The following is a 26,750-nucleotide window of genomic DNA, read 5'->3' as shown; positions in this document are numbered from 1 at the left end:
GCCATTCTATAACATACTAAAAGTTAGTTTGAAGGTACGAAAAAGGGGGGTTGCGGGTGCACTCCTAAGGCTAAATTATAATATGTTTAAATATAATGGTAGTGCTCCTGACCTGGGCAGTTAATCAAAGCACATTCCATGGTCCCCTGTCTAAGTAATTCAATAAATATGCAAGTTCATGAATTAAAAAAAAAAAAAAGGGTTTTTTGTTACAAAGTTATGATCATAAAATTGATAAGCCACCATACTACGTCAAGGTAAACTCCACACGGTGGTCCCTAACTTGTTTACCTCTGGTCATAATATAAAAGGTCTTTTACTCTCTGCTTAATATCATTACTTGGAGTAAATGTCTACTGAATCTTGTTTTCTACCTGTGGGCTAAATCCTCCCGCCACCTGCTTTTACGGCTTTTAAGAGAGAGACACTGCCCAAACCAACACCCATTTTTTTTAAAAAAATTTGATAATAGACAATAATGAAGACAAAGTAAAGTGATTTGTATAGGTGCCCACTTATGTGTTTATGTGTGTGAATGTGGATATGAGTATAGGTAGGGTTGCCACCTGGCCGGTATTTTAACCGGCCTGGCCGGTAAAAATGATGCTTGATGCCAATGTTATTAATAGGGAAAAACAGCAAGAATATAGGAAGGCCGGTATTTTTTTCCCAGAAAAGGTGGCAACACTAAGTATAGATGTGAACAAGAAATAAAGGGAAAGCTAAATGAAAGTGTGATAGGTGTAATATGTATAAGTTAGTGTAAAAGTGTTACCTAGTCACAAGCGCAGCGAATATAATAAGTTTCTCATGAGCGTTGGTTTCAGTAAGGGCTAGATCATCCCCCGCCACTAGCTTTTGCGGCTTTAAGCAGATTTCCCTACAATAACTGTTGTATTACCCTCATGTTAAAGAGTAGTTCAGAGAACTCAAGAGACTTCCACACTATTACCCCTGACAAAGGCATGTGGGTTGTACAGGTGTCCAAGGGTATTTAGCACCCAGCGTCCATTCACAGGGTGTGGTTGTAAGAAGTCCTACTAAACCAAAGTGGTTAAACTTACGCCCCACACTGGAAATAAGGTACAAAATGAGCATGAGTTTCACGTGGCACTTGTCTCCCTGTTGCTTGCCATGGTTGGGGGTTCCACCGAACACCAACAGTTAAAGGGCACCTGTTCGGCAAAAATATTATCCCATTATCCCCAACCAAAGGTGCGGGCTACTTGTTTATTTTTTCTTTTTTTAATTGCTCCCCAGCGCATAATGTGCAATGTTATGAGCAATTTGCGGCATTCGATAATTATGCGCATGATTGTGTGTCCCAACATGGGCGCATGTTCCAGGAGCTCCATCCAGGGTGGCCTATCATTGGCAACAAACATGCAAACAAAAAAGGGTTTCTGCCCGATTGTTGTTTCTTCCCAGGGAATTGTTTTCCTCCCACACTTCATGAACTTACAGATACTGTAGGTTAATTGACTCTTGATGAAACCCTGTCGGTGTGATGCACATATATACGTTCTTGCATAGCAGTGATTGTGATATGAGACTACAAAGCGGGTTTTGTGTGAAACATATTAAGACTGTAAACTCTTCTGAGGCAGGAACTGTTGTGAATGAAAAGCACTGTGTTATGTGTGTGCATAAGTTAATATTGAAATCCTGTGTGCTCAGAAAATATCTGTATGTGTAGTGGAAACTGACATGTTGCATATCATAGTAGACATAAGGAAATCTTGATCAGGATGTGGATCTGTTTGTGACTGAAAAGTTTTTGTTTATGAGAATCTTTACAAAGTATAGACGCTTTTGCCCATGTGTAAATGCAAATACCCCAATAAGGACTGGTTTATGTGAAAAATAACGCTTGCTGGATATTTGCTTCTTTGCAGTTGCAGAGGTCTAGGGGAAGTTATAGCTTCCCCCAAAATGTCAAGTCGGACATGAAAAGTGTGTGTGATTCTATAGAAAGTTATGTGAAAGAATCATTGGGCATCTTCGTTGGCTTCTCCATAAAACCATAATCATGAAATCCAAATCTCTCTTTTGTAGTTGAGTGCTGAAATTGCTGCTTTAATGTGGTCATTTGTTGTAATTACACAGTTAAGCAAAATTATGCTTTTCTGTTCAAGAAACTGAAAATGATTTAAATGAGGTAACACGGAGAGACAAAGGAACCACAGATCATTAGACTGATGATTCTGCAACATTATTTATTTATTTTTTAAACTAGAGCCGCATTCACATTTAAACATTTTTAGGAAGCCACACAAACATAGTAAAATAGTTCTTGGGGGTTGGCAAATGAGGGGTATGGCTGGCTTTTTGCCAAACAGCAGCAAAGAACATCCTCCAAGAGTGGCAGAGAACGTTTTTTCTTTTTCGTGCAAGCAATCTGACCCATTAACTGTTGACCTGCACCCCTCCCTTTAATCATATATGCCCACCTGCCCAATATCCACACAAAATTTGGCAGGTTAAGAAGGTTTGAACACATTTCTGTGGTATTATGTGTTATTAAAGTTTTGCTAATAAAGGAGAATTGCCCTTTAAGCTGCAAGTCACAGTTTCCCAAACATACCTGCTTATCTTAAATTGATACAAAAGTATCCAAATGCACCTGGTGGCTGTTCTGGGCTCTCTTCCAAAAGCCAATTAAGTGAGAAACATCTCTTATTCTGGTTGTTCAGTGCAGGAGATCAAAGAGAACTCAGGACATTTCAGTAACAAACCCGGGACTGTTGGTTGAGCAGTCAAAATGTAACACTTTTTGTTAACAAAATTCCCAGTGTTGCTGGTTGTTTTTTTTTTTTCATATACATTTTTTTTCTTACCTTACAGAGTACTGTCAAATATATGTTTTGTGCAGGTGAGAGGTAGTTTTGTTTTAATAATAATATTAATCAGAATACAGTGGAAAATTTGAATATGATGTGTGTTGACGACTTTTTAATCACCCGATAGTCTGTCTTGTTTTTATAGGCTGGTCCTCTTATATTACAGTGCATTATGGAAATAAACACTGGCATCTTTACAACCTATAGACAAGGTGGGGTGCTTATCCCATTGTGAAGAATTGCTCTTACTATAAGAAAAAAACACCCATGCTGATAAAGATTTAGGTTTATCTCTCTGTTAAGCCAATGGAAAACCAACAGATTATTGGAAAAAGCCATGTAAAGGCAGTTTGGGTGGTAATGACCCCAATGATGTTATGCCAGGCTCCTTCTGTCCTACTGTGATGGGTTCAAAACACAATTGGGGATCTGTGGGAGTTTAAGTTAAACAGGTGTTTTGGAGGGCACAATTGAGTTGCACGTGTGTAACCATGACAACCATATTTGGCATTAGTAACTCCCTAAGTAAAACTGGCCAATCATTTTTGCAATTTGTCTGCACATATCTCACTCACTACTGTGAAGTCATTGGAAATCCTTTATTGGGGTCCCAGATGTGGCTCCATAGTCATATAATTTAGTCAGTGCTGGTGTTTATTGGGCAATGCTCAGACCGTGTGTGTGTAGTTAGTATTTTCATTCTGTATTTTACATTAACTTTTAATAGGTATTAATGGTTACCTTTTGTGTTGAACATATTGTGATAAAAATACATGCATGGGGTTCCGTTATCTGGAATCCTTTTCCAGATAAGTTCCTTTAAGTTCATCTTTACTATGTCATATAATGTCCTAGTCACAGCAACTTTTCTTCATTTCTTTTTCGTTGTTATAGTTTAAATTATTTTTCCTTTTCAGCTTTTCGAATGACCTAAGCAGTCAAAAAAAACGTGCTCGCTGATGCTATAATAACATTTTTGTATTGTTCCTTTTTGTTACTTCCCTGATCAGACCCTCCACTAATAAAGGAATACTGTCATGGGAAAAAGAATTTTTTTCAAAATGAATCAGTTAATAGTGCTGCTCCAGCAGAATTCTGCACTGAAATCCATTTCTCAAAAGAGCAAACAGATTTTTTAATATTCAATTTTGAAATCTGACAGGGGGCTAGACATTTTGTCAATTTCCCAGCTGCCACTGGTTATGTGACTTGTGTCTGCACTTTAGGAGAGAAATGCTTTCTGGCAGGCTGCTGTTTCTCCTTCTCAATGTAACTGAATGTGTCTCAGTGGGACATGGGTTTTTACTATTGTTGTTCTTAGATCTACCAGGCAGCTGTTATCTTGTGTTAGGGAGCTGTTATCTGGTTACCTTCCCATTGTTCTTTTGTTTGGCTGCTCGGGGGGAAAAGGGAGGGGGGTGATATCACTCCAACTTGCAGTACAGCAGTAAAGAGTGATTGAAGTTTATCAGAGCACAAGTCACATGACCAGGGGCAGCTGGGAAATTGACAATATGTCTAGCCCCATGTCAGATTTCAAAATTGAATATAAAAAAATCTGTTTGCTCTTTTGAGAAATGGATTTCAGTGCAGAATTCTGCTGGAGCAGCACTATTACCTGATTCATTTTGAAAAAATTTTTTTTTCCCATGACGGTATCCCTTTAATGTTTCAGTAAGTTATTTAAACACTGGCTGGTTGCAAAGGGTAAAATGAACCCTAGCAACCTGATCGCTATTGCAATTCAGAACTACAAAGCTGCTGATTAAAAAAAATGAAATAGTTAAATCAATTTATCATGTTTGATACAGGTACAGGTTTAATTATCTGGAAACCCGTTATCCAGAAAGTTCCAAATTACGGAAAGGTTGTCTCCCATAGACTCCATTTTATCAAAATAATTAAAATTTTTAAAAATTATTTCCTTTTTCTCTGTAATAACAGAACAGTAACTTGTACTTGATCCAAACTAAGATATAATAAATCCTTATTGGAAGCAAACCCAGACTATTGGGTTTAGTTAATGTTTACATGATTTTCTAGTAGAGAGATCCAAATTATGGAAAGATCCATTGTCCGGAAATCTCCAGATCCCATACCTGTTATAGGTGTATATTTATACTTTTACAGGTGAAATGTGCTTTTCTGGACAGAACATTGGTTTCTCCTCTAAAGCAAGACACTTAAGTTTAATTATCTTTAATTATTAATTTCCTGTAGGAATAGGAAAGTTAACTACAGAATACAAGCTGTCAGGTTCCTACAGCTTATTTTTAAGAGAGTGAATACAGTTCTGGATATAATTTACCAAAATTGTTCTCTTGGTTGTGCTGTGAGGTTATCTAGTCTAGAGAACTGGTTTCTCTTGTAATGTTTCACTGTTTGGGGGCAGGGAATTCTCAGTCTAACATTCTTTAGGTCTTTACAGAAAGGGGGTGGAGGGAGTTGATCGCCGCTGCATGCTTTTTTGTTATTCCTAAACACACTGTGAAATACTTTGCTTCCTAACTATTTATTGCCTTGTCTGCTCCCCCATATCAATTATATTTTATCTGTTTTACACTTGCTGTCGGATACATGTGGCAGATGGAAATGGCATTTTGAAGGACAATTTAGGTCTTTAAAGTTTGTTAAACTTGAAGGGGATGCATCATTTCTTGGTTTTGAGCTTGTGCTAACTAGTGTGTTTTATTTTATAGTCTACTGAATTGAGATCATTTTAAGCACAGATCAGTAAATTTTACCAAAAATATATTTTATTTCTAGCAGTTTTTTTTAACACATGTACAACTATCCCTGCACTTTTTCTGAGTGACTATTGAATTGATATATTCGTTTTCCAGCTTTGATTATGCATGCAGTTGCTAAGCGTGACCCAGAGTTGTGAGGGAATTGTTTCCAGTGGCACAATAGAATACAGATAAAGAAATGTCCCCATGCCCTCCCCATTCTCATTGCACTGCAGCATAAGAAGCAGCAGCAGCCCGGCAAAGCTATGGTGGCTTTTGTAGGAAGAGGAGGAGCAGAGTATGCTTGCATAGGGGGAGGAGGAGGGCTATAGAAGGAGGAATTTACTTCTGTCTGAAGCAGTCTAGGTTTGCAAGAATTGCATCCTCTCCGCTGCCAAGCAATCTTTCAAAATGCTATGATGTCAGCGACTGCTTCAGCAGCTTTACCTGCCCTTGTGAGGAGGGGACAGGTTATGCTCCACTCCCTTGTTGCGTGATACTTCAGGGAGGTAACTTCCTGCTTTTGAGTTTAGTAAGGAAGGGAACGTGAGCAGGCAAAAGAAGGAGTCCCGAAAACCTTTAAAGTCTGATCTTCGGATTAAGAAAAAAAAAAAAAGGGGGAATACATAGAAAAACCGGTTGCAGCGTTGTTATCTACATGAGAGGGACCTGCTTTTCGGAAAAGAGATGTTGGAGGATTTAGCAGCAAAGCACCGTGATCACCCAGACTCCTGTATCAGCCCCCTGCTTGCTCATGAGGTCTGTAACCTGTTTTTATAGAGCTAGCCGCCCTACACTGATTGAAAAGTAAAGGGCTGCTGCCCTCATATTGTTTTAACAGAACCACATTAGTGTTAAATGACTATAATATTCCTATATCCGTTTTGATAAGGGGTTTCCTGGTTAGTCGATGCTCCTGGGTATCTTATTTTCTTTAAAAAGGTATATACAGTATATTTGTGTCATTTGAAGGAACAGAATGGGAAGATTTACGAATAGTAAAAGTTTATTGTGACTTTTGTTTCGGGCCATTACTTTGTGCTATACTCTGAGCTTTGTATTTTCTAAGGCTTTTCTTATGGATCTTTTCTTTAAAACATGTGGTTTATAAGAAGCTAAAAGAGAACGAAATGACAAATACACATTCATTCTCTTTAGTTAGGCATGTTTTACCTTTCCTTGTTCTTTACATGGCTAAATGTCGCAAAGTGTTTCCTACTCTGCTTTCTGGTTTAAGACCAAGGTGTACGCCCCATGGGAGCTTAGGAAGCAGGCTCCTTGATGTGGCATCCATAGTAATTAAGCTAAATCCAAAGTATCTTTCTTCCATTTTAAACACTGAGAAAATGATTTAAAAAGCAAGGCAAGAAATGTGCTCGCATTGTGGTCAGTCAGTGTCAGCACCATAGAATTTATAATGTTGGAATGGTTCATTTTACAGGTGATAGCTTGTAAAACTACAATTGACATACAAATGCCCTCAAAATACACATATTAAAATATGACAGACATGTTAAAATGGTGTCTAAGGGGCTGTGTGTGGCTTTTTATAACCCACATGATAGTCTCTAGCCACGTCTTTGATTTACAGCATTATGCATTAATTTTAACCCTCTCTCTGCCAGTGTCATAGAATCTATATTGCTGACATGAAATATATAGAGGGAAATTGCTTATCAAATCACCAGTAGTGCAATATATTACATTTATGTATCAAGTAGTAGCCAGAAGTTGCCTTGCTTTATTTTTTCCCACCAACAATTTACATTAATGCCGGTGCAAAGGGAACTTCGGACATTTTGTCATCCACACTGGAGACTAAAAGGTCCCTTGTGCCCTTTGGGTAATGGCACACAGGGAGATTTGTCAGCCACTTTTAAATTTGCGCTACTCCGAACGACAGATCTCCTCAAAATGCTTTCCCATTGGCAGTAAAGTAAATTGCCGCCGAGAAAACACCCGTTGCGCTGCGTTTTCCTGAAGTCGCTCAAAGTTTAGAGAGATTTGATATAATTTAGCAGATGTTATCCGTTCTGACATTAATTTGGGTATTTGCTACATTTGTAAAATTAATTTAGAAAACCGCCAAAATCAAAATATGTACTTATTAAAGATGTATAAATGTGTATATGAACTCTAGAAATTAAATCGGTTTGTTAACTCCTGATATACCATGACACTTCAGTATTTATCTGGCACCCAGCAGCATAATTGCCTGTAATTAGTATTAGGTGGTTGGTATGATACACTTATATTCAGTTCAATATTAGAAAAAACCTTAGTTAAGAGTATTGTCATATACAGGAATTTGACCACTGATCTTTACAAGAAAACTGGGGGAAGTAACCTATCTTATCTGCTGTACTGTGTTGCCCATTGCCTCATATTGACCAAACTGTTGTCCTGAAATGTAGAATCTGTGGCATTGACACTATGGTCCTTTAGAGCCCAGATAGATTATATGATCCATGGCACAAATAGGCATTAAACTCTTGGAAGCACCAAAAACCATTTCCCATGCTTGACCGGAGGACATCACCCTGCTTGTTTGTCATACAAGAGAAAGTTCCCTCTATGGTGTGTATTATTGCCATAAGGAAACAAGCTGGTACCGTTTTTACAGAGGTTATCATGGAGTTCACAAGCTAAATAATACTGTACAGGCATAGAGAGCGCATAATGTTTCCTATTTAACAGAATGGAAAGGGTCTGCCATGTACAGGTAAAGGCACACAATGTACACGTAACAATTACCAATATTGTACTTTTAACATCATTGACTAAATGACTCCTAGGGGCAGATTTATAAAGGGTCGAATTAAAAATTAAAATTTTTTTATGGTCAAAACTCAAATTAGACTAGCGAGTTATTGACATTAGAACTGCTGTTTTGAGTCAATGGGAGAAGCCATTTTCAATTTGGAGCTATTTGATGCCTTCCTGACATTCAAGTTTTTTTCAGGAAAAAACTCTTTAACAGAGTTTTTTAAATTCAAATCAAATTTGGTTCGATTTAAATAATCAGCGTTTTAAAAATTTGATTTTATATTTTTTATATATAAATTTCGATTGGTATTTCAAATTTATGGGGGTTTAGGGCAGTTTTGCGTGAATTCGAAATTCAACCTTTGATAAATGGGCCTCCCAGTGTCCACTATACTATTGCTGTATGTCAGTTGGATACTGTGTGCTAGATATCTGATCTGTAATTGCAATATAGGGTCGCACTATAGGGTCACTCCGGTATTTGCCTTTTATTCAAGGGAATGGTAAACATGACCGATACTTTTTGTATCTATGGCAGGTTGCACAATTGCCATCCAGGTGGAGTGGATAGTGGCAGTTGGAGCAGGTCAGGGTTAATATTTGGAGCAAACCTGGGGAGAACTGCAGTAACTTAAATACCTGTGTGCCATCAAACTTAGTGTTTAATTTATTTTTAATAACAACATGCAAACTGATAGTTGTCTTTTGTTTTACCAGTACATTCTCTTTATAGAAGGCCACTAATGTCATAACGAGTATATAATACCTAATTTATCAGCCTCCTGTTATGGATGTCGGAGTTGTTTTGTCAGGACATCATATGCAAAGCAATTACACACATGGAATAGCTTCTTAGCTACTCACTTCCCTATAAACTTGTCCTGAGAATTATACTCACCAGCATATCAACTGCCTGAAACAGCCATGTCTGAAGCGCTTCGGTTTCTTAAGTGAACCGAAGTTTCCTCTTGAGGCAATTACGGGCGACTACGGAAAACGAAGCGCTCCAAGTGCCTGCCCCCAGGTTGATTTTCATGGTAGTCGGCGGAAGACAGGGGAAGGCAGATTGGAGAGATTAGTAGCCTCGAATCAACTGGCAAATAATCTCCCGGACTCTGCCCGTGTACCCTTAGGATAAGGGCATACCTGGAGATTCGGGGAGATCTAGTCGCCCGGCTACTAATCACCTCTTCTTTGGGGTGACTATTATCCCCAAACCGCTTCCCTCGTGAGGAAACTTCGGACGATTTCGGAAATCGATACGCCGTGAGATATTGCCGTAGGCGTTTTTTCATTAAAGCAGGCGGAAGACACGGGGAAGCAGCTCAATTAAAAACCGCCTGCGGCAATGCACTCGGCGTGATTCACGAAGAAACCACAGGCGACTTTGAAAAACGAATCTGGCCGAGTGCCATCCCGCCGGGGATTTACATTTTGGCCGGCAGGAAGGCAGTGAAGGCAGTTCGGGGAGATTTGTTGCCAGGCGTCTAATCTCCCTGAATCTGCCTGTGTGCCCTGACCCTTATCATTGTTGTCTATTTTGTAGCCATGACAAGTGGCTTCTACTAGTAGCTCTGTGTGTCTTCGCCCTTAGCCGATTTATGTCTTCACCCTTAGCTGATTTCTGCTTGAAAATGTGCACAGGTATTGGCAGGCCAAAAATGGTTGACATACCAGTGCTAGCACTTTCATGCGATTGTCATTTAAGGGCAGTGGCACATGGGAAGATTGGTCACCCCCGAGATTTGTTATGCCATGCTGCGGACGACAAATCTCCAGAAAATGCCTCTCCATTGCCAATAATTGAAATTGCTGGCGGTATGCCCAACATATTGCTTAATCACCCCATATCGCTAAATTGAAGTTTCCTCCAACTTCAGGCAATTAAGCGATAAGTTGGGCATACCACCAATGATTTCAATTATTGGCAATGGAGAGGCATTTTCGGGAGATTTGTTGCCCGCAGCTGCACATAACAAATTGCGGGCAAAAGATCTTCCTGTGTTCCACTACCCTAACATGATGAAAGACAATAGGGGGACATGATGAAAGACAATAGGGGGATTTCAGGTGTTTTGCTGTGTGATGGATAAAACATGAGGCAAAACACCTGAAATCTGCTACATGCTCTCTAGGCTTAAAGTTCTTTGATCTTGCTTCCTCTCCTGTAGGACAGTGGCTCTGATCCTGGTTTAACTAAAATTCCTGTTTTAAAGTACTTTTGTTGTTGTTGTTTTTTTTTTTTTGTTTTTTTTCAAAACACATCAGTGCTTCTCCAGCAGAATTCGGCACTGCAATCCATTTCTCAAAAGAGCAAACAGATTTTTAATATATTTAATTTTGAAATCTGACATGGGCTAGACATATCTTCGGTTTCCCAGCTGCCCCCGTCATGTGACTTTTGCTCTGATAAACTTCAGTGACTCTGTACTGCAAGTTGGAGTGATATCGCCCCCTTCCTCCCCCCCCCAGCAGCCTAATAACAGAACAATGGGAAGGTAAACAGATAACCAGGTAACACAAGATAACCGCAACCTGGTAGATCTAAGAACAGCACTGAATTGTAAAATCCAGGTCCCACTGCGACACATTCAGTTACATTGAGTAGGAGAAACAACAGCCTGCCAGAAAGCAGTTCCATCCTAAAGTGCTGCTCGTTCAGGAAATACATTTTATATTGTAGACTGAGTAAATTGGAGTGTAAACAGTGTAATTTAGAAATAAAAACATCATCATAAAAATCATGATCGAATCCCTTTAAGGTCTTAGCCAGAAAGAAATCGACTAGTCACAAAAGCACAATTGAAGGTGTTACCCTATGAAAGCACAAACAGATCTTTTTCTTACCAATGAAGTAAATAATATTTACTACTTACAATATAATTTTTGTCCAACCTATAAATCATCCTTGGCAGCAGACTTGTTGTACAGCAGGTTTGGCACAGTATTGTTTGGGGAAAACTGCCATATGGCATCACCTGTTGTGTAGTGTCCACAGCACTCATATGTAGCACAAAAACAGAACTGAGCTGTGCATTTTATTAGGGGAGGTATTGTGAGACTGAGGTAGGTTACATACTTGTGTGAATGGGGAGGTGTGTTCTATGTTTGTTGTAGGGTGTGGTATGTAGTGTCTGTTTTCAGTCCTGAGTTCGTGTAATGTGTAAACATGTAAATGTGGAGGACATTATCAACTCTCACAGCTCAGTTCAGTCCACTGAACTTTCAGACATTCTCTTTTGTTGCCACATATGAGATACAGGTATTGGATCCGTTACTCGGAAACCTGTTATCCAGAAAGCTCCAGATTACGGAAAGTCTGTTTCCTATTCTCTATTTCAGTGATCCCCAAACAGTGGCTCTTGAGCAACATGTTGCTCTTCAAACAATTGGATGTTGCTCTCAATGTCCTCAAAGTAGGTGCTTATTTTTGAACTCCAGGCTTGGAAGCAAGTTTTAATTACATAAAAACTAAGTATAGTGCCAAGTAGAGTCTCCTGTAGCTGCCAGTTCACATACTGGCTACCAAATAGCCAATCACAGCCCTTATTTGGCACCCCGAGGGACTTTTTCATGCTTGCGTTGCTCCCCAACTCTTTTTATATTTGAATGTGGCTCACGGATAAAATAAGGTTGGGGACCCCTGCTCTATTTTATCTAAATAATTCAATTTTTTTTAAAAAAATGTTCTTGTTCTCTGTAATAATAAAACAGTACCTTGTACTGGATCCAAACTAAGATATACTTAATCCTTATTGGAAGCAAAACTAGCCTATTTGGGTTTATTACATTTTTTGAGTAGACTCAAGGTATGAATATCCAAATTACAGGAAGATCCATTATCCAGAAAACTCCAGATCTTGAGCATTCTGGATAACAGGTCCCATACCTGTATATATGTTTGTATGCTGATGATTATATATGTGTGTAGATTATTAAAAAAATAAAAAAACAAGTGCTTAGTGCCAATTAATTAAAAAAATTCCTAGCCATGACTTTAGCTTTGAGGAACGTGAGATTGAGGTTTACTTCTCAGCTGTAAGGTTACATACAATTTTTTTTACTTGCAGTTTTACTTGCAAGGCATAACCAAGTTTTCCCGATGTTAAGAACTGATGTTCCCATGGGCACATACAGCACTCTACATTGATTCATTTCATTTATATCATTTATCAGTCAATTTATATAATGGGGCACAATCCCTGAATAGGGGCCTACTAGATACGGATTTTACAGATATCTACTGGACAGGTTTTAATATCCTGTTAGACGAGGACCTCGTCACTTGTGATGTGATGCTTGGCCAGGGACCAAAGGATTAAACCTGCTCAGTTGACTCATCACTAGGGTTGCCACCTTTTCTGGAAAAAAAAAATACTGGCCTTCCTATATACTTATGGTTTTCCCTATTAATAACATTGGGATCAACCATCGTTTTTACCGGCCAGGCCAGTAAAATACTGGCCAGGTGGCAACCCTACTCATCACCCAATTTCTTAAATTGGCTATAGAGATGCTTGTTTGGCAACCATGGCCCACTCTAATTATCCTCTCACTGTTTACTTAGCATCAGTTACAGATAAGAGGTTAATGGCAACCCACTGCATTTATTGTGTATCTCTGTGATCCACAACCAGTAGCTCGTGAGCAACATGTTGCTCTCCAACCCCCCTTGGATGTTGCTCCCAGTGGCCTCAAAGCAGGTGCTTATTTTTGAATTCCAGGCTTGGAGGCAAGTTATGGTTGTATAAAAACCAGGTGCACTGCCAAACAGAGCCTCAATGTAGGTTGACAATCCACATAGGGGCTACTAAATGGCCAATCACAGCACTTATTTGGCACCCCAAGAACATTTTTCATGCTAGTGTTGCTCCCCAACTACTTTTACTTCTGAATGTTGCTCATGGGTTCAAAAGGTTGGGGATCCCTGGTGTATCTTATTGAAGCTAGCTAAAATATATTGAATGTATCTGTTATATATCTATCTGTGAAATATATCCATTCGGTATACAGTTTTCAGATGTACTGCTTTTTCTTTGTAGGCCGCTTTGGCCTTTGCAAGAAGCAGTCTAGTAGTGTGGGTGTGTGTGTTTTTTTTTTTTTTTTTTAATGATCTATTGCAAACTGCAACCTTATCTGTTTACTTTGCCTGCCTTACTTGCAATGTGCTTGCCCTTTGTTTGAAGCTAAAATGAACACAATCTACTTCCTTATTGGGCTGGTGTAAGGCAGTGTTATTCTATCTGACAGAAATGGTAAAATACAATCTGGAACAAAAAAGTCACTTAAATAACTTGCACTCTAGACGTTTGTTCTTCATACTTGCGTATATTGGGATAATTAGCTCTTTGAAAGGGTAGGCAAGCAGGTTTCTTATGTAGAGAAGAGTCAGGGACACAAAAATGCAGGGAAAGTAAGACTTTGTCTTTAATTATTCACTTAACAAAGTGCTTATCTTAAAGGGATACTATCATGGGAAAACATGTTTTTTTTTTCAAAACACATCAGTTTATAGTGCTGCTCCAGCAGAATTCTGCACTGAAATCCATTTTTCAAAAGAACAAACAGATTTTTTTTTTATATTTAATTTTGAAATCTGACATGGGGCTAGACATATTGTCAGTTTCCCAGCTGCCCGAAGTCATGTGACTTGTGCTCTGATAAACTTCATTCACTCTTTACTGCTGTACTGCAAGTTGGAGTTATATCAACCACTCCCTTTCCCCCCAGCAGCAACAAAAGAACAATGGAAATGTAACCAGATAACAGCTCCCTAACACAAGATAACAGCTGCTTGGTAGATCTAAAAACAACACTCAATAGTAAAAGCCAAGTCCCACTGAGACTAATTCAGTTACATTAAGGGTTAGTTCACACAAGGAGATTCTGGGGAAATTTTGTCGCCTGACGACTAATCGCCCAGAAGAAGAGGCGATTAGTCGCCAGGCGACAAAATCTCCCTGAATCTCCTCCAATCTTCTTGTGTGAACTAACCTTAAGTAGGAGAAATACAGTAACAGCCTGCCAGAAAGTAGTTCCATCCTAGTTCCATCCAAGTGCAGGCACAAGTCACATGACTGGGGCAGCTGGAAAACTGACACTATGTCTAGCCACATGTCAGATTTCAAAATTGAATATAAAAAAAATCTATTTGCTCTTTTTAGAATTGGATTTCAGAGCAGAATTCTGCAGGATCAGCGCTATTAACTAATGCATTTTGACAGTATCCCTTTAATAAAGAACAGTCTCTCACAGGTGAGAATGTAGTCTCCCTGACTACCCCAGGGCCTTTCCCAAACTCTGGACCTCTACAAGGTTTCTTCCAGGCTTCTCTTTATCAGTTAGATCACACAGCCTACTCTGTAACATCAAAAAATTAAATTGTTTTAAAGTAATAAAAATATAATGCAGTGTTGCCCTGCACTAGTAAAACTGCTGTGTTTGCTTCAGAAACACTACTATTGTTTATATAAATAAGCTGCTGTGTAGCCATGGGGGCAGCAAGTCAAAGGAGAAAAGGCTCAAGTTACACAGCAGATAGCATTATGTTCTACAGAGCTTATCTGCTATCTGTTATCCATTATTTATCCTGTGCCATATAGCCGTTTTTCCGCCATTACTACTCAGCAGCTTGTTTATATGAACTATAGTAGTGTTTTTGAAGCAAATACATCAGTTTTACCATTGCAGGGCAACATTACATGATATTATTGTTTACTTTAAAACACTTTCAGTTTTTGGCGTTACTGTTCCTTTAATTGCTGCACTTTCCAAAACATTGCATTTCTCAGGCACAGTCACTGTCCCCTTGGCTCTCTCAATCTCAGACACTCTCTTTCTCAGGCTCCACAAGCCCCTTCGTTTTCTCTGAGGCCCGATTCCGCCCAACACCCAATAAAGAGTCCATAGGTGTGGGATCACACCCCTTTTACCTCTACAGGCAGCTCCCTTCTCAGATGCCATTTAATTACCTGACTGGAAGGGAATATTAACTCTGTCTTGACTAGGCACCCCCCTGCAGCCCATTAAGTGCGGTTTAAATGCACACTTTCCTGCACCTTTTTAGGCCAGAATGATTACTGTTTAATATATTGATATATAATGCTTTATTGCACATATATGTTCCCATTTGCCTGACATAATTAAGAGGGGCAATGAAAAGTTGATAAAATATTAATCTTAAAAATGTATATTGGCTAGGGTCCTGGCAGAGTTGTTTTAATTGGTACAGGTATTGGATCCATTATCCAGAAACCCATTATCCAGAAAGCTCAGAATTACGGAAAGGCTGTCTCGCATAGACTCCATTTTATCCAATTAATCCAGATTTTTAAAACATATTACCTTTTCTCTGTATTAATAAAACAGCAGCATGTAATTGATCCAAACTAAGAAATCATTAATCCGTATTGGAAGCAAAAACATCCTATTGGCTATAATGTTTATATGATTTTCTAATAGACTTACGGTATGAAGATCCAAATTACAGATCCATTATTCAGAAAACCGCAGGTCCTGAGCATTCTGGATAACAGGTCCCATACCTGTACACTATAAAACATTTAACATGTAAAACGGACATGTTTCTGCTTTTGTTTAAGGAAAATAATATGAATTTAAAAATAAAAAAAAATCACACTGGCCAGACTTTTACTGGTTAAGCAGAAATCACAGCTATTGGACTTTGGCTTCATTTTACTTCCAGAATTGGCTTGCTTATGCTCCGTTGAACTGGTCGTGGCCTTAATATCTGATAGGCTATAAGACCTCATAAACAATATCCCAAGCTTATCTGTATATTATATATTTTTTAAATACTTATATAAAAAAATCTGTGCAGACTTTGAATTTAATTTATACCAAGTTAATTTTTCTCTGTATTTAAATGCTAGAAATCTTGAAACTGTGAATTTCCAGTGCATGCTTCACTTTTTATTTGTTTAAAGGTTTATCCATTTAAACAAATTTAACCTGAAATGTATTTATTTATTTGTGTGTGTGTGTCTGATAGAGCTGGGGGTAGTATAGCTGACTAATTTCTCCATCTATCGTCGCCATCAACTTCTTTGTTTTTGAAGGTATTCATCCCCACCCCCTATCTGTGTGCAAAATTAATCCATAAAGCTACATACTGTATACATGCATGTGTACATACATTAATTGCCTAGAAAGCAAACTAGTGTATGAGCGCATATAAAGACAAATAGAGACACAGTACACAATTTGTCTTTAAAGAGGAATCCACATTTTAGATTGAAATGTTCATGTTTGTACAGAATGTGATGTTTATCTAGATATTATAATTTAAAATACCCATGGTATTGGCTGCCCTTAAAGGAAAATTGATAGTTAGTGTTTCCCATTTCACAATCTGAAAGCAGCCATTTTTGTTTTAAGGGACTTTGGTCACAGTGTTTTACATGGTAGAACATTACCCTTAAAAACATTTAAAAAGAAAAAACTTATGGCATTTTTATCAGCCAGGAACCAGGACCATTGGCAGTCTTATTATACCTTTGCTTTATTTTATAGTTTCCAAAGTCAGCTGAGTTGACTTAAAAAAAAAAGCCTGCAAAGAATTACAAGAAGAGAAGATTGGATTGGAAAGGGGAGGCAGGGAATTGTGCAAAAATATCTGAAGAGTAAGGCTTTGGGTTTTAGAGTCGCTGTAGTTTTTTTTTTTTTTTTTTTTTTTAATTGACCCAAAGGAATTATTTGTTAACTTTATACCGTTTTGGGGAAATCGGTTAAAGTAGGAGTCAAGTAGAGGACATAATCTTATATCTGTTTATTTCTAAATAGTTTGCTTTCTACTTCTGGAAGTTAATGTTCAATTAAACAGTTGGATCATAGTCTATATTTTTCCCCCACCATAGACTATTAAGCATGTATCTTGGACTGCCTCATAATCCCTAAACTCAAGCACCAGGGATTTCAGATGAGGAATCATTATTTGTTTAAGGGCCACTTTCTCCATAAACTGAAAACATTTTTTGTACATTAAACAATTCAGCTCCAGCACATGAAAGAGTAAAGGTGACTCCTATGCAGTACAGTGGTCTCTGAACTAAATATTTCACTGGTTGGGACAAACAAGGGTTTATGCCCTATGATACCTTCAGGATGAATTGGACTGCCAGCTGTAAGACATTCCTGATCCCCAACATAAGTTCCCATCCTCACTAATGCTCTTAGAAATGAATGGAAGCCAATCCCACCAACAGTGTTTTAAAATTCTAGTGGAAAGCCCCAGAAGAAAAGAAGTTTATATAGTATGCAGCAGATCCAAATCAATACACTTGTTTTGGGAATTAGATGAGGTATATGCATACTTTTGTCTATATGACTAATGTATCGCTCCTTCTATATGTACCTGGTTACAATTGTAATCTAATTTTTGAATTATACATCTTCTAATTTTTCATTCTTCTGCTTGTCTTTAATTATGATATCACATTTCTAGAAAAACACGCACACATTTACACACACACAACACTTTTTTTTTAGACTTATAACATATGGAGAACAAATTGAGGAAGTGTTCTTGTTTAGTGCTTCCTTTGTTAGGCCTTAATGAAAATATTATTGTATAAACGGGAGCGGCAGTCATTTTCAAATGTTTGAACACAACAAGCTGATCCCCAAAGTAACATAAAAAGACCATGAATGGAGCTATGTGGTTAGCAATTTATATGATGGCCTATTTCTGCTATTTCTACAAACATAGTATTTTTGAGATGAATAATAATAAAATATTGGACTGTAAGGGTTACTCCACACGAGGAGATTCGGGAAGATTTAGTCACCTGGCGACTAATCGCCTCTTCTTCTGGGAGACAGTCTCACCGAACTGCCTTCATGTGTCTTCCCACCCGCTATAATGAAAATTCGCCTGCACTAAAACACAGGCGACACTTCATTTTCCGAAGTCGCCTCGCGAGGAAACTTCAGGGGCGACTTTGGAAAACGAAGCGCCGCATGTGCTTGAGCGCAGGCGACTTTTCATTATAGTGGATGGGAAGACCAGCAAAGGCAGTTCAGAGAGATTGTCGCTCCAGAAGAAGAGGCGATTAGTCGCCAGGCGACTAAATTTCCCTGAATCTCCTTGTGTGGACTAACCTCAAAAGCAACTTCTCAACATCAATCTTTCATCCCATTAGGTATGTTTTGGAACACTGTCTGTTGGACTTCTCAGTTTCAGGATATGTCTGTAGGTTCAATTAATTTTTCCGTCTACCCAAACAATATTTTGTGTTCCACAAATTCCAAATCGCCTCTGGCGTTGCATACTTCAGAAGTTGGGTGTTATATAAATTATGTTGAGCAAGCAACACTGCACTGCAACTACTACTTCATTGTTGCAATTTTTGGCTTGGCAGTAAGTAGGACTTTGCATACTTGCAGGGCTTGCATACTTGACTAACCTACATGCAGTTATACTGAAGATATTTTTCATATCTAGTCCTTCATATTTCCCCTTACCATCGACTTCTTAATTTGACTTTGATGTGAATATTTCAAGCAGCAACTGTTTAGTTATTGTGTTTGTAGCCTTTGCCTACTTGGTTATCATCAATTATCTTTATTTTCAAATCCCCTCTCAGCTTCCCAAAAACAGCATTGCTGTTGATTGCAAGTACTGTGCTCTGAGTGGTTGCAAGGGTCAGAAAATTAAAGATCTTAATTGACTTCACTTGACTTGGATCAAGGCCTTAACAAGTCAATTAAGTGCTGAGACCTCCAAAAGAAATCCGCAAATGGTTAAACTGGAGGTGTGCCCAATTTCTGCCCATGTCACATTCATTTTTTTTTTTATTTATTTATATATTTTTCTCTGGTAGATTTAGCCAACAGCGTATTTGTGTATAGAATTCTTTAAAAAGAATTGTTCAGAAAGAAACAAATGGTAACAAAACATTTAAATGGTAGGTTCATTTTTCTAGAAGTACTTGTAAACTGATGGTTCTTAAAAATGTATTTCCAATTTGAATCCTTTAAAAGAAAATGTAAAATTCAAAAGTTAAAAGCTCCCAAATGTTCTGAATTATTCACAGTCTAATTCTGCGGCAACCTCAGGACAGAGGAGAGGGGTCGCAGACCCCCTTAACCTTCCTCTCAAAGCCTACACCAATGGCAGATTACAACATCAAGCACAGCACTCGCAAATGTGCAAGCCAAGATGTTAGATCTTAGATCCTTTATGTGATCTGACTGGCTGATATGAGGCGAAGCACAGTGACATCAGAGCTCATGTGACCCAACTGAAATCCTTGATGAAAATCCTCATTCCCATTGATTTAGATTGGAAGCAATGTGGAAGAGCCAGTTTGGAAGGTTGACATCATTCTATAAATGTAAAATCTTTACCATGTAGCAAAATGGCCTAATAGGTATAAATGGCAGTGAGGTAAAAAAAAAAAAAATTCATTCTTTATAGCATTTCCCAACTTTCTCCTGCTATCAGTCCCACCTAATGGTGGTTGTACGGTATACAGTAACATTTTCGTTTATTAATCAGCATTCGCATTGAATATATTGTCTTCAGCATTGTTTTACTTTTGTAGGCACTTTCTGTACTTCCTTTATACTCTTGCTTGCATGTAGCCCTGAAAATATCTCAGCCGTGGGAGGCAGTGATTCAGGCAGCAGGAGAACACATTTGGTGTGCAATATTTATCATGGGAACAGCATAAAAAAAGGATATATTCCCTGGCTATTTTTCCTACAGACTTTGAGAATTTGTTATTAAAATATTGGGTTTCCCTTTATTTTGAGAGCATTCATAAATCCTGACCGATTTATTTGCATAGGTTTATAATAGATTTCTAAAGAGCTTCCAAAATACATTAGTCAGTAGTGTCAAAAAATATAAAGGCCTGTAAATAATATAGTTTGTTGTTACTGTGTTGCTTTTGGCATTGGTTGGTAGTCAAACTGTGGGCATGGTGAATACCCATCTCCTTCCTATTTATACCAACATAAAGCACCAGGAGAGGCTTTCTAGCAGGATGAATATTTACTTGATTTGGGTAACCTGCCAAGGAATATTTAGAATTTTATGTATTGCAACATCATATTATAATCTGCTCCCTAATATGTGTTACATTTAATATACTCCTGCCTCATAATATGTAAACACTTGCATATATAGCACATTAGAGGATATTCTAGAAACATAGCAGGGGACCTTTTTACCCATAAAGAGGATCACAGTACCAGAGGCCACCCCTTCAGACTAGAAGAAAAGAACTTTCATTTGAAGCAATGTAGGTGGTTCTTCACAGTGAGGACAGTGAGGTTGTGGAATGCACTGCCGGGTGATGTTGTGATGCTGATTCAGTTAATGCCTTTAAGAATGGCTTGGATGATTTCTTGGACAGACATAATATCAAAGGCTATTGTGATACTAAACTCTATAGTTAGTATAGATATGGGTATATAGAATTTATGTGAAAGTATGGAGGGGTGTGTATGGATGCTGGGTTTTCATTTGGAGGGGTTGAACTTGATGTACTTTGTTTTTTTTTCAACCAGATTTAACTATGTATTTGAGAGTAATTTAGCTGTGTGAATCCATACTGATGGCAAAACAATCCTGTTAGATTTATTTAATGTTTAAATGTTTTTTTTAGCAGACTTAAAGTATGGTGATCTCAATTACAGAAAGATCCCAGGTCTAAAGCATTCCAGTTAATAGATCCTATATATGTACCATACAATTTGAGCACAAAAGTGTAGCAGCATAAACAGAGCATTTCAACAAAGATGATTAAAATAACATCACTTGTAGGGAAAAAATTTGTTCTTTACATATACGGGTATGCTTACAGAATTTTGGAGTGGTAAAATGTATTTTAGCAATTGCTGACTATTCAGGCCAAACGATCGAATTACGATACGCCAAGGGGCTCAGATGGGTCGGTCGGTTAAAAATCAAACCTTCACGATCGATATTGTGGCCAGATATCGATCTGGAAGACCTGTCGGAAGCCCCCATACACGTGCAGATAACTGTCAAATTGGTCCAAACGACCGATATCGGCAGCTTTATCTGCCCGTGTATGGCCAACTTTAGTCTTCCAGTTAATCATCCATTTAAATCTGATTTGGAAAAGGGAAGTCTGTCTCCTCAATCAGGGTCTAATGCCTGAATCTGTAAGGAGCTGGCAACCAGAATGCAACCAATTGTAATATGAGCACACGCAAACAATTCAGTAGTATAGGCACAGCAGCTTAAATTAAGTGCTAAAAATAATTTGTAGAACTTTTTTTTTTAAAAATCCAGCACAAGTCAGATGACTTCAGTCCAAGCCTTTGATGGAATATTTTTTAGCTACTTAAAGGGGATCCTTCTCAAAAAATGTAATATGAGCTTTATGAGACTGAAATAGGACCCTTTCTAAATAAAATCAGTTTAAAATTCTGTACCATTTATGAAATAATCCAGTTAGCCTTCAATATTTCACTCTCGGCAACCTGTCACTCTCAACACTACATTTTATGTCATTCCTTTAAAACCGTTTCTTTAAGTCGACTGCTGTAGTGGACTGCACATAGGAATTTTTAAGGGCTCTTACTCACTGGCGTTTTGACCTGCACTCCCCTGCGTTCCGTTTTTTGGCGTTCAGCCGCAGGGGAGCGCAGGAATAGACGCAAGTCATTATTTCAAATGGGGCTGTACTCACTCAGGCGTGTAGGCGCCGAACGCAGGAAAAATGCAGCATGTTGCGTCTAAACCTGCGTTCGGCGCCTCCACGCGCCTGAGTGAGTACAGCCCCATTTGAAATAATGACTTGCGTCTATTCCTGTGCTCCCCTGCGGCTGAACGCCAAAAAACAGAACGCAGGGGAGCGCAGGTCAAAACGCCAGTGAGTAAGAGCCCTTAGAAAGGTTATTTTTTAAGTTTGTGACCTATATTATCCTGTGTTCCACGTGATTGATCTTGATCTCTTTTTGGAATGGCTTATACTGTTTCTAAATCAGTCCTATCACAATAGGTACATTTAAGTATGTGGTTGCAGCAAACTAGCAGGTAACACATCCTGTGTTTCTGACATTACCCAATACCCCAAAGATCTTCTTTGTATCCAGACAAGATGTCAACTTTTTGCAGCGTATCATAACCAAATGACAGTATGGAGGAAAAAAAAAAGGCTCCAGTGTCCACAGACAGCCCTAATATTAAATGTGGAGAACACAGAGCCCAATTGTTGTGACTTTGCTTCTTTTGGGGAAACCTTAAAAAAGAATGTTTGTATTTTTCTCAAACTCCTAAAAACTGTGAGTTTATCACATTGTGACTGCTGCCATTACTCTTTTTATTCTCTTCAAGAGGGGCTACCCCACCTGAAAGGTTTGTTTTCTGAGGTAAACCGTACAAGTTAAGGGAGTGGAAAAGAGAACAAAGTGGGAAATGGCAATACAAGATGCAAGATACACAACTTATTGAAGGGCCCTGTAACAAATACACATACAGTATGATCTTTGTGCAGCAAACCAGCACCCCTATTACCCTGTTGAATTTTTCTCTAGCTAGGTATGCTAGTCTTTGGGAAGGAAAGGTGTCATGAATCAACTATTTGTCTGTGTTGAGGCATTGTCAAATAACAAAGTTCTCTCATCGTCACTAGTTATAGTCATAAATGTGTTGGCTCTGTATGATTAAACAATAATAATTTAATGGGTGGCATTCATGGTGATGAATTACTGTACCTACTGATATTTATATCCCTAGTCTTAGGGTAGGGGCACACTGGGCGATTCAGGGAGATTTAGTCGCCTGGCAACTAATGGCCTTGTCTTTGCGGCAATCAATCTCCCTGAACGCCTTCCCTCTGTCTTGCACCGGCTATAATCAAAAGTCGCCTGCGATTTTGGAATACGAAGCACTGCGTGTGCCATGCCGCAGGTGATTTTGCATTATAGCCGGCGCAAGACAGAAGGAAGGCGTTCGTCGATTAGTCACCAGGCGACTAAATCTCCCCGAATCGCCCAGTGTGCCCCTACCCTTAGAGGGCACAAACCAAACCTTGTCTTGGTGATAGACTAAATAATTCACCCTGTTAATGTTGGCCAGGTTTTAGTAATTTTCACATTTGAATAAAGGAAATTAAATTGGCCTGTGTGGTTCAGATTTGTTTATTTATTTGCCCTGTTTGTAACAGTAATGTTGTCAATTGTATCCCTGATCTCTTCTATTTCACCCTTCAATTACAGGTCCAACCTTTGGTCAGGGCAACCCTGTATATATCTGGGTACAAATGTAGTAAAATATCAGTACATTCAACCATAGTTACAAGAATGTCTAGGACAGCAAATAATCTATTCACCTCAGATGTTATCCTTACTATCCTTCAAGATAGGCTTCAGGTGTATCTGTAAGATCAAATGGTGATTCACCCCCTAATTCTCACCCTAACTGATCTTCAGGCTCTGCACCCCCTGCTATTGCACTAATAACCTGGGGGGACTTTGGGAACCAATGGTCTAAAGAAAGATTCTATCCAGGATTTTCCCAAGCTTATCACAGTCAATGGCAGCCATAGAAGAATAAAAAGCACATCCCCGATTTGTAACCTTGCATCTGACTGTCGACAACATAGTATAATCCAGCCTCCAATAGACAACATGGTATAATCCTGCCCCTAATCCCTCTTGTAGGAAATACAACATATTCATACAACATATTTTTCCTCATTTGGAGTAGGACATCCCTTTCACGATCGTTCGCTTGATTAAAATTCACCTCTGAGGAGTTCTCAGAGCCAGGTATTTTGGGCCCTTTCCACCACAAACTGCACAGAAAAAAATATCATAGCCAGTAGGGATTTCAGTCACGCCTTAGTAATTAACTTTAGTTCATTGTCCTCACTTTGCATTGGTAAGCCACCACTTTATAATTACTACTGCCTGTTGCAAGTTTAATCTTTAGTAGTTAGAGCTTGTTGCAAGTCAAAATGCTGTCATAAACAGCGATGGCAAATGCATAAGGCGCTTTAAAAACTTCACAACTAGCCACACAACATGAATACCAGGGCTTTATCCCTAAAATGGCTACTGAAATGCGATGCTGCTGCAATCAATTGCGTGCTTAAAGGGGGTTGTTCACCTTCCAATACTTTTTTTTTTCATTTCAGTTGGCTACAGATAGTTCACCGGAAATAAAGACTTTTTCCAGTTGCTTTTTTTTTTCTATGTGTAGCCGTTTTTCTAATATCGAAGTGTAAGTCAAAATTTTCACCTTTCTTACTGTTCTAAATTGATACATTTAGTTGATACATTTTTTTAAATCTTTTTTCCTGCTGAGCAGAATTATTAGTTTCATAAAAGGCAGCTGTTAGAATTGATACAATAGATGCTAATACTCCAGCCAGGCTGCTGAGAAATGTATCTCTAAATATTGCAAAATTGTAACATTTCCGAATTTGCACCTGAGTTACTGAGCTGCCAGACTCAAATACCAGAGACAGGAACATTAAATTTAGATTGTAGAAAAACGGTAAAAAATAAAAAATGGAAAGCAATTGAAAAAAGTCTTTAATTCTGGAGAGCAATCTGAAAGCAACTCAATTTTCCAAAGGATGTACTACCAGAGTTAATTACTGCAAGGATATGGTAAAGGAGAACAAACCCCCCCCATCCTGAGCTTTTAACTAATTGTTACCAGAACCACATCAGTTGCAGTCTCCCAAATTTCCCACATGTTAGTTGGGTGTAAACCCCATTTACAAATGGACATCAAATGCGCTCCTGGCACTTTCATAAAGTTGCAGCCGCTGCCTATCTGCTGTTCTAAATCAAACTTGTATCCAAAGAATTAAGTTCACATGTCACTCTCACGCCGAACACTGGAAATTACGCCAACCAGTCTTGGGAAAACTTTAATCGCAACTGCAGTTTGAATGCAATTGTGTTCTGGGGGAAAACATTGCATTATAGTTAAAAAAAAACAAAACATGGTTGTTATTTTCAATATTGCACTTTGCTCGTTTCTTTTACATTAACTACATTACTCCATCCTTAAAATGGCCATAGATGTGCAGATTTTTTTTCTTTGTGCTCATTAGTTTCAGTCTAACAATCTACCATTAACCATTAACCACTCAGATTAAAATAAAGCAGGAAAGAGAACAAATCACACGATGCTTGGGTCATTAAGTGACAGACAGCAATCGTACGAAAGTTATGTCCGACAAATAGTAGTGACCGTTTCCCATTGATATCGTCAGATAGGCAATACATGCTGAGATCTTATTGATAGCCGATATAAATCTTTTAACCTGTCCTGATCGACTGTTTTACCTAGTCTGCTTAGTAAATGAATATATCATTTTGCTGGTGTTTCACCTATTCTGCTTAGTAAATGAATACAACATTTTGATAGCTGTGTAACAATCTCCATGCCAAAAGGGATTCCAGAGCAATATTTAAACTTAAATGCATTACAATTAGTATGCTATAGTGTTGCTTGTTGCCCTTTTTATGTACAATACTACAATTTTTAGATGATAAATCACAGATTTGCCTCTGGAAACTGGGTAAAACACTGTGGCGTACTTGGATGAGTTAAACATTTGAATAGCTGTGTCCAGAGCCTTTAGCCCTTTTCAGAATAATACCAATTATCATGATCTCAGCAAGTGCTCGCCAAACTGGATTAGACTGGTAAGTAAAACAGGTGTTTTTTTCAAAACAAGACTAACAGGTTTTGCCAAAAGAGCAAGGATGCAATTTACGATCTGTTGAAGGAAGTTTTAAAGTGAAATGATCACCAAACATATTTAACACCCTGTTATTTTCACTATGGTACAGGTACAATATCATTATCTGGGATGGTCTGGAAAGTTCATAAAATCCTGTAATTTGTCTTCCTTGTACATGGTGGTCCTTTTGTTTTTCAAGTATTTTATAAACCTTTTTTTTTTTTTTTTTTTTACTAAAGATTTTTTATTTCCAAAAAATAAACATACATAGTACACTGCCATGGTCTGGTTTATATACATTATATAGAAATCAGTAACACTGTTACAAGCAGTACCATAAGCAGCAGTAGTTAATGCAATGAGGCCATTATATGCAATTGAAACAAACAAACAAACAATAAAAGGCAAAAGGAATAATAGAAGAAGAAGCATAAAAGATAAAGTAGGAAATTACAAGTAGAGTGCCCCACTAACCGCAATATTCATAATAACAATTAACCTTTGTCCCTCAGTATACACTTCTTTCAGGCCTAGTATTATTATACAATCAAATTTTTTGGTGTTTTGCTTCATAGCTGATCCAAGGGGCCCATATCTCTGCAAAACTATCCATAACACCTTGCACTCGTGCTGATAACTGCTCCATTGTGTAGATTACTTGTATCTTATTCAAAATCTTTTGCCAAGTTATATCTGGCATCAGCCAACTAAAG

General features: G+C 38.3%; 1 protein-coding gene across 11 annotated transcripts in view; it reads left to right on the top strand.

Moving 5' to 3' along the window:
- Nucleotides 1–26,750, top strand: part of mark2.L (microtubule affinity regulating kinase 2 L homeolog) — a 97,324-nt gene that overhangs the window by 16,006 nt on the left and 54,568 nt on the right. For 2 of the 11 annotated variants that reach the window (XM_041589163.1, XM_041589162.1), the window contains exon 1: nucleotides 5,883–6,328. In XM_041589163.1, the coding sequence (XP_041445097.1) occupies nucleotides 6,257–6,328 (72 nt within the window). In that variant the 5' untranslated portion in view covers nucleotides 5,883–6,256. 11 annotated transcript variants of the gene reach the window in all.

This window comes from Xenopus laevis, chromosome 4L (genome assembly GCF_017654675.1).
Source record: "Xenopus laevis strain J_2021 chromosome 4L, Xenopus_laevis_v10.1, whole genome shotgun sequence".
Classification (NCBI taxonomy): domain Eukaryota; kingdom Metazoa; phylum Chordata; class Amphibia; order Anura; family Pipidae; genus Xenopus; species Xenopus laevis.
This window is presented reverse-complemented; position numbering and strand designations above follow the sequence as displayed.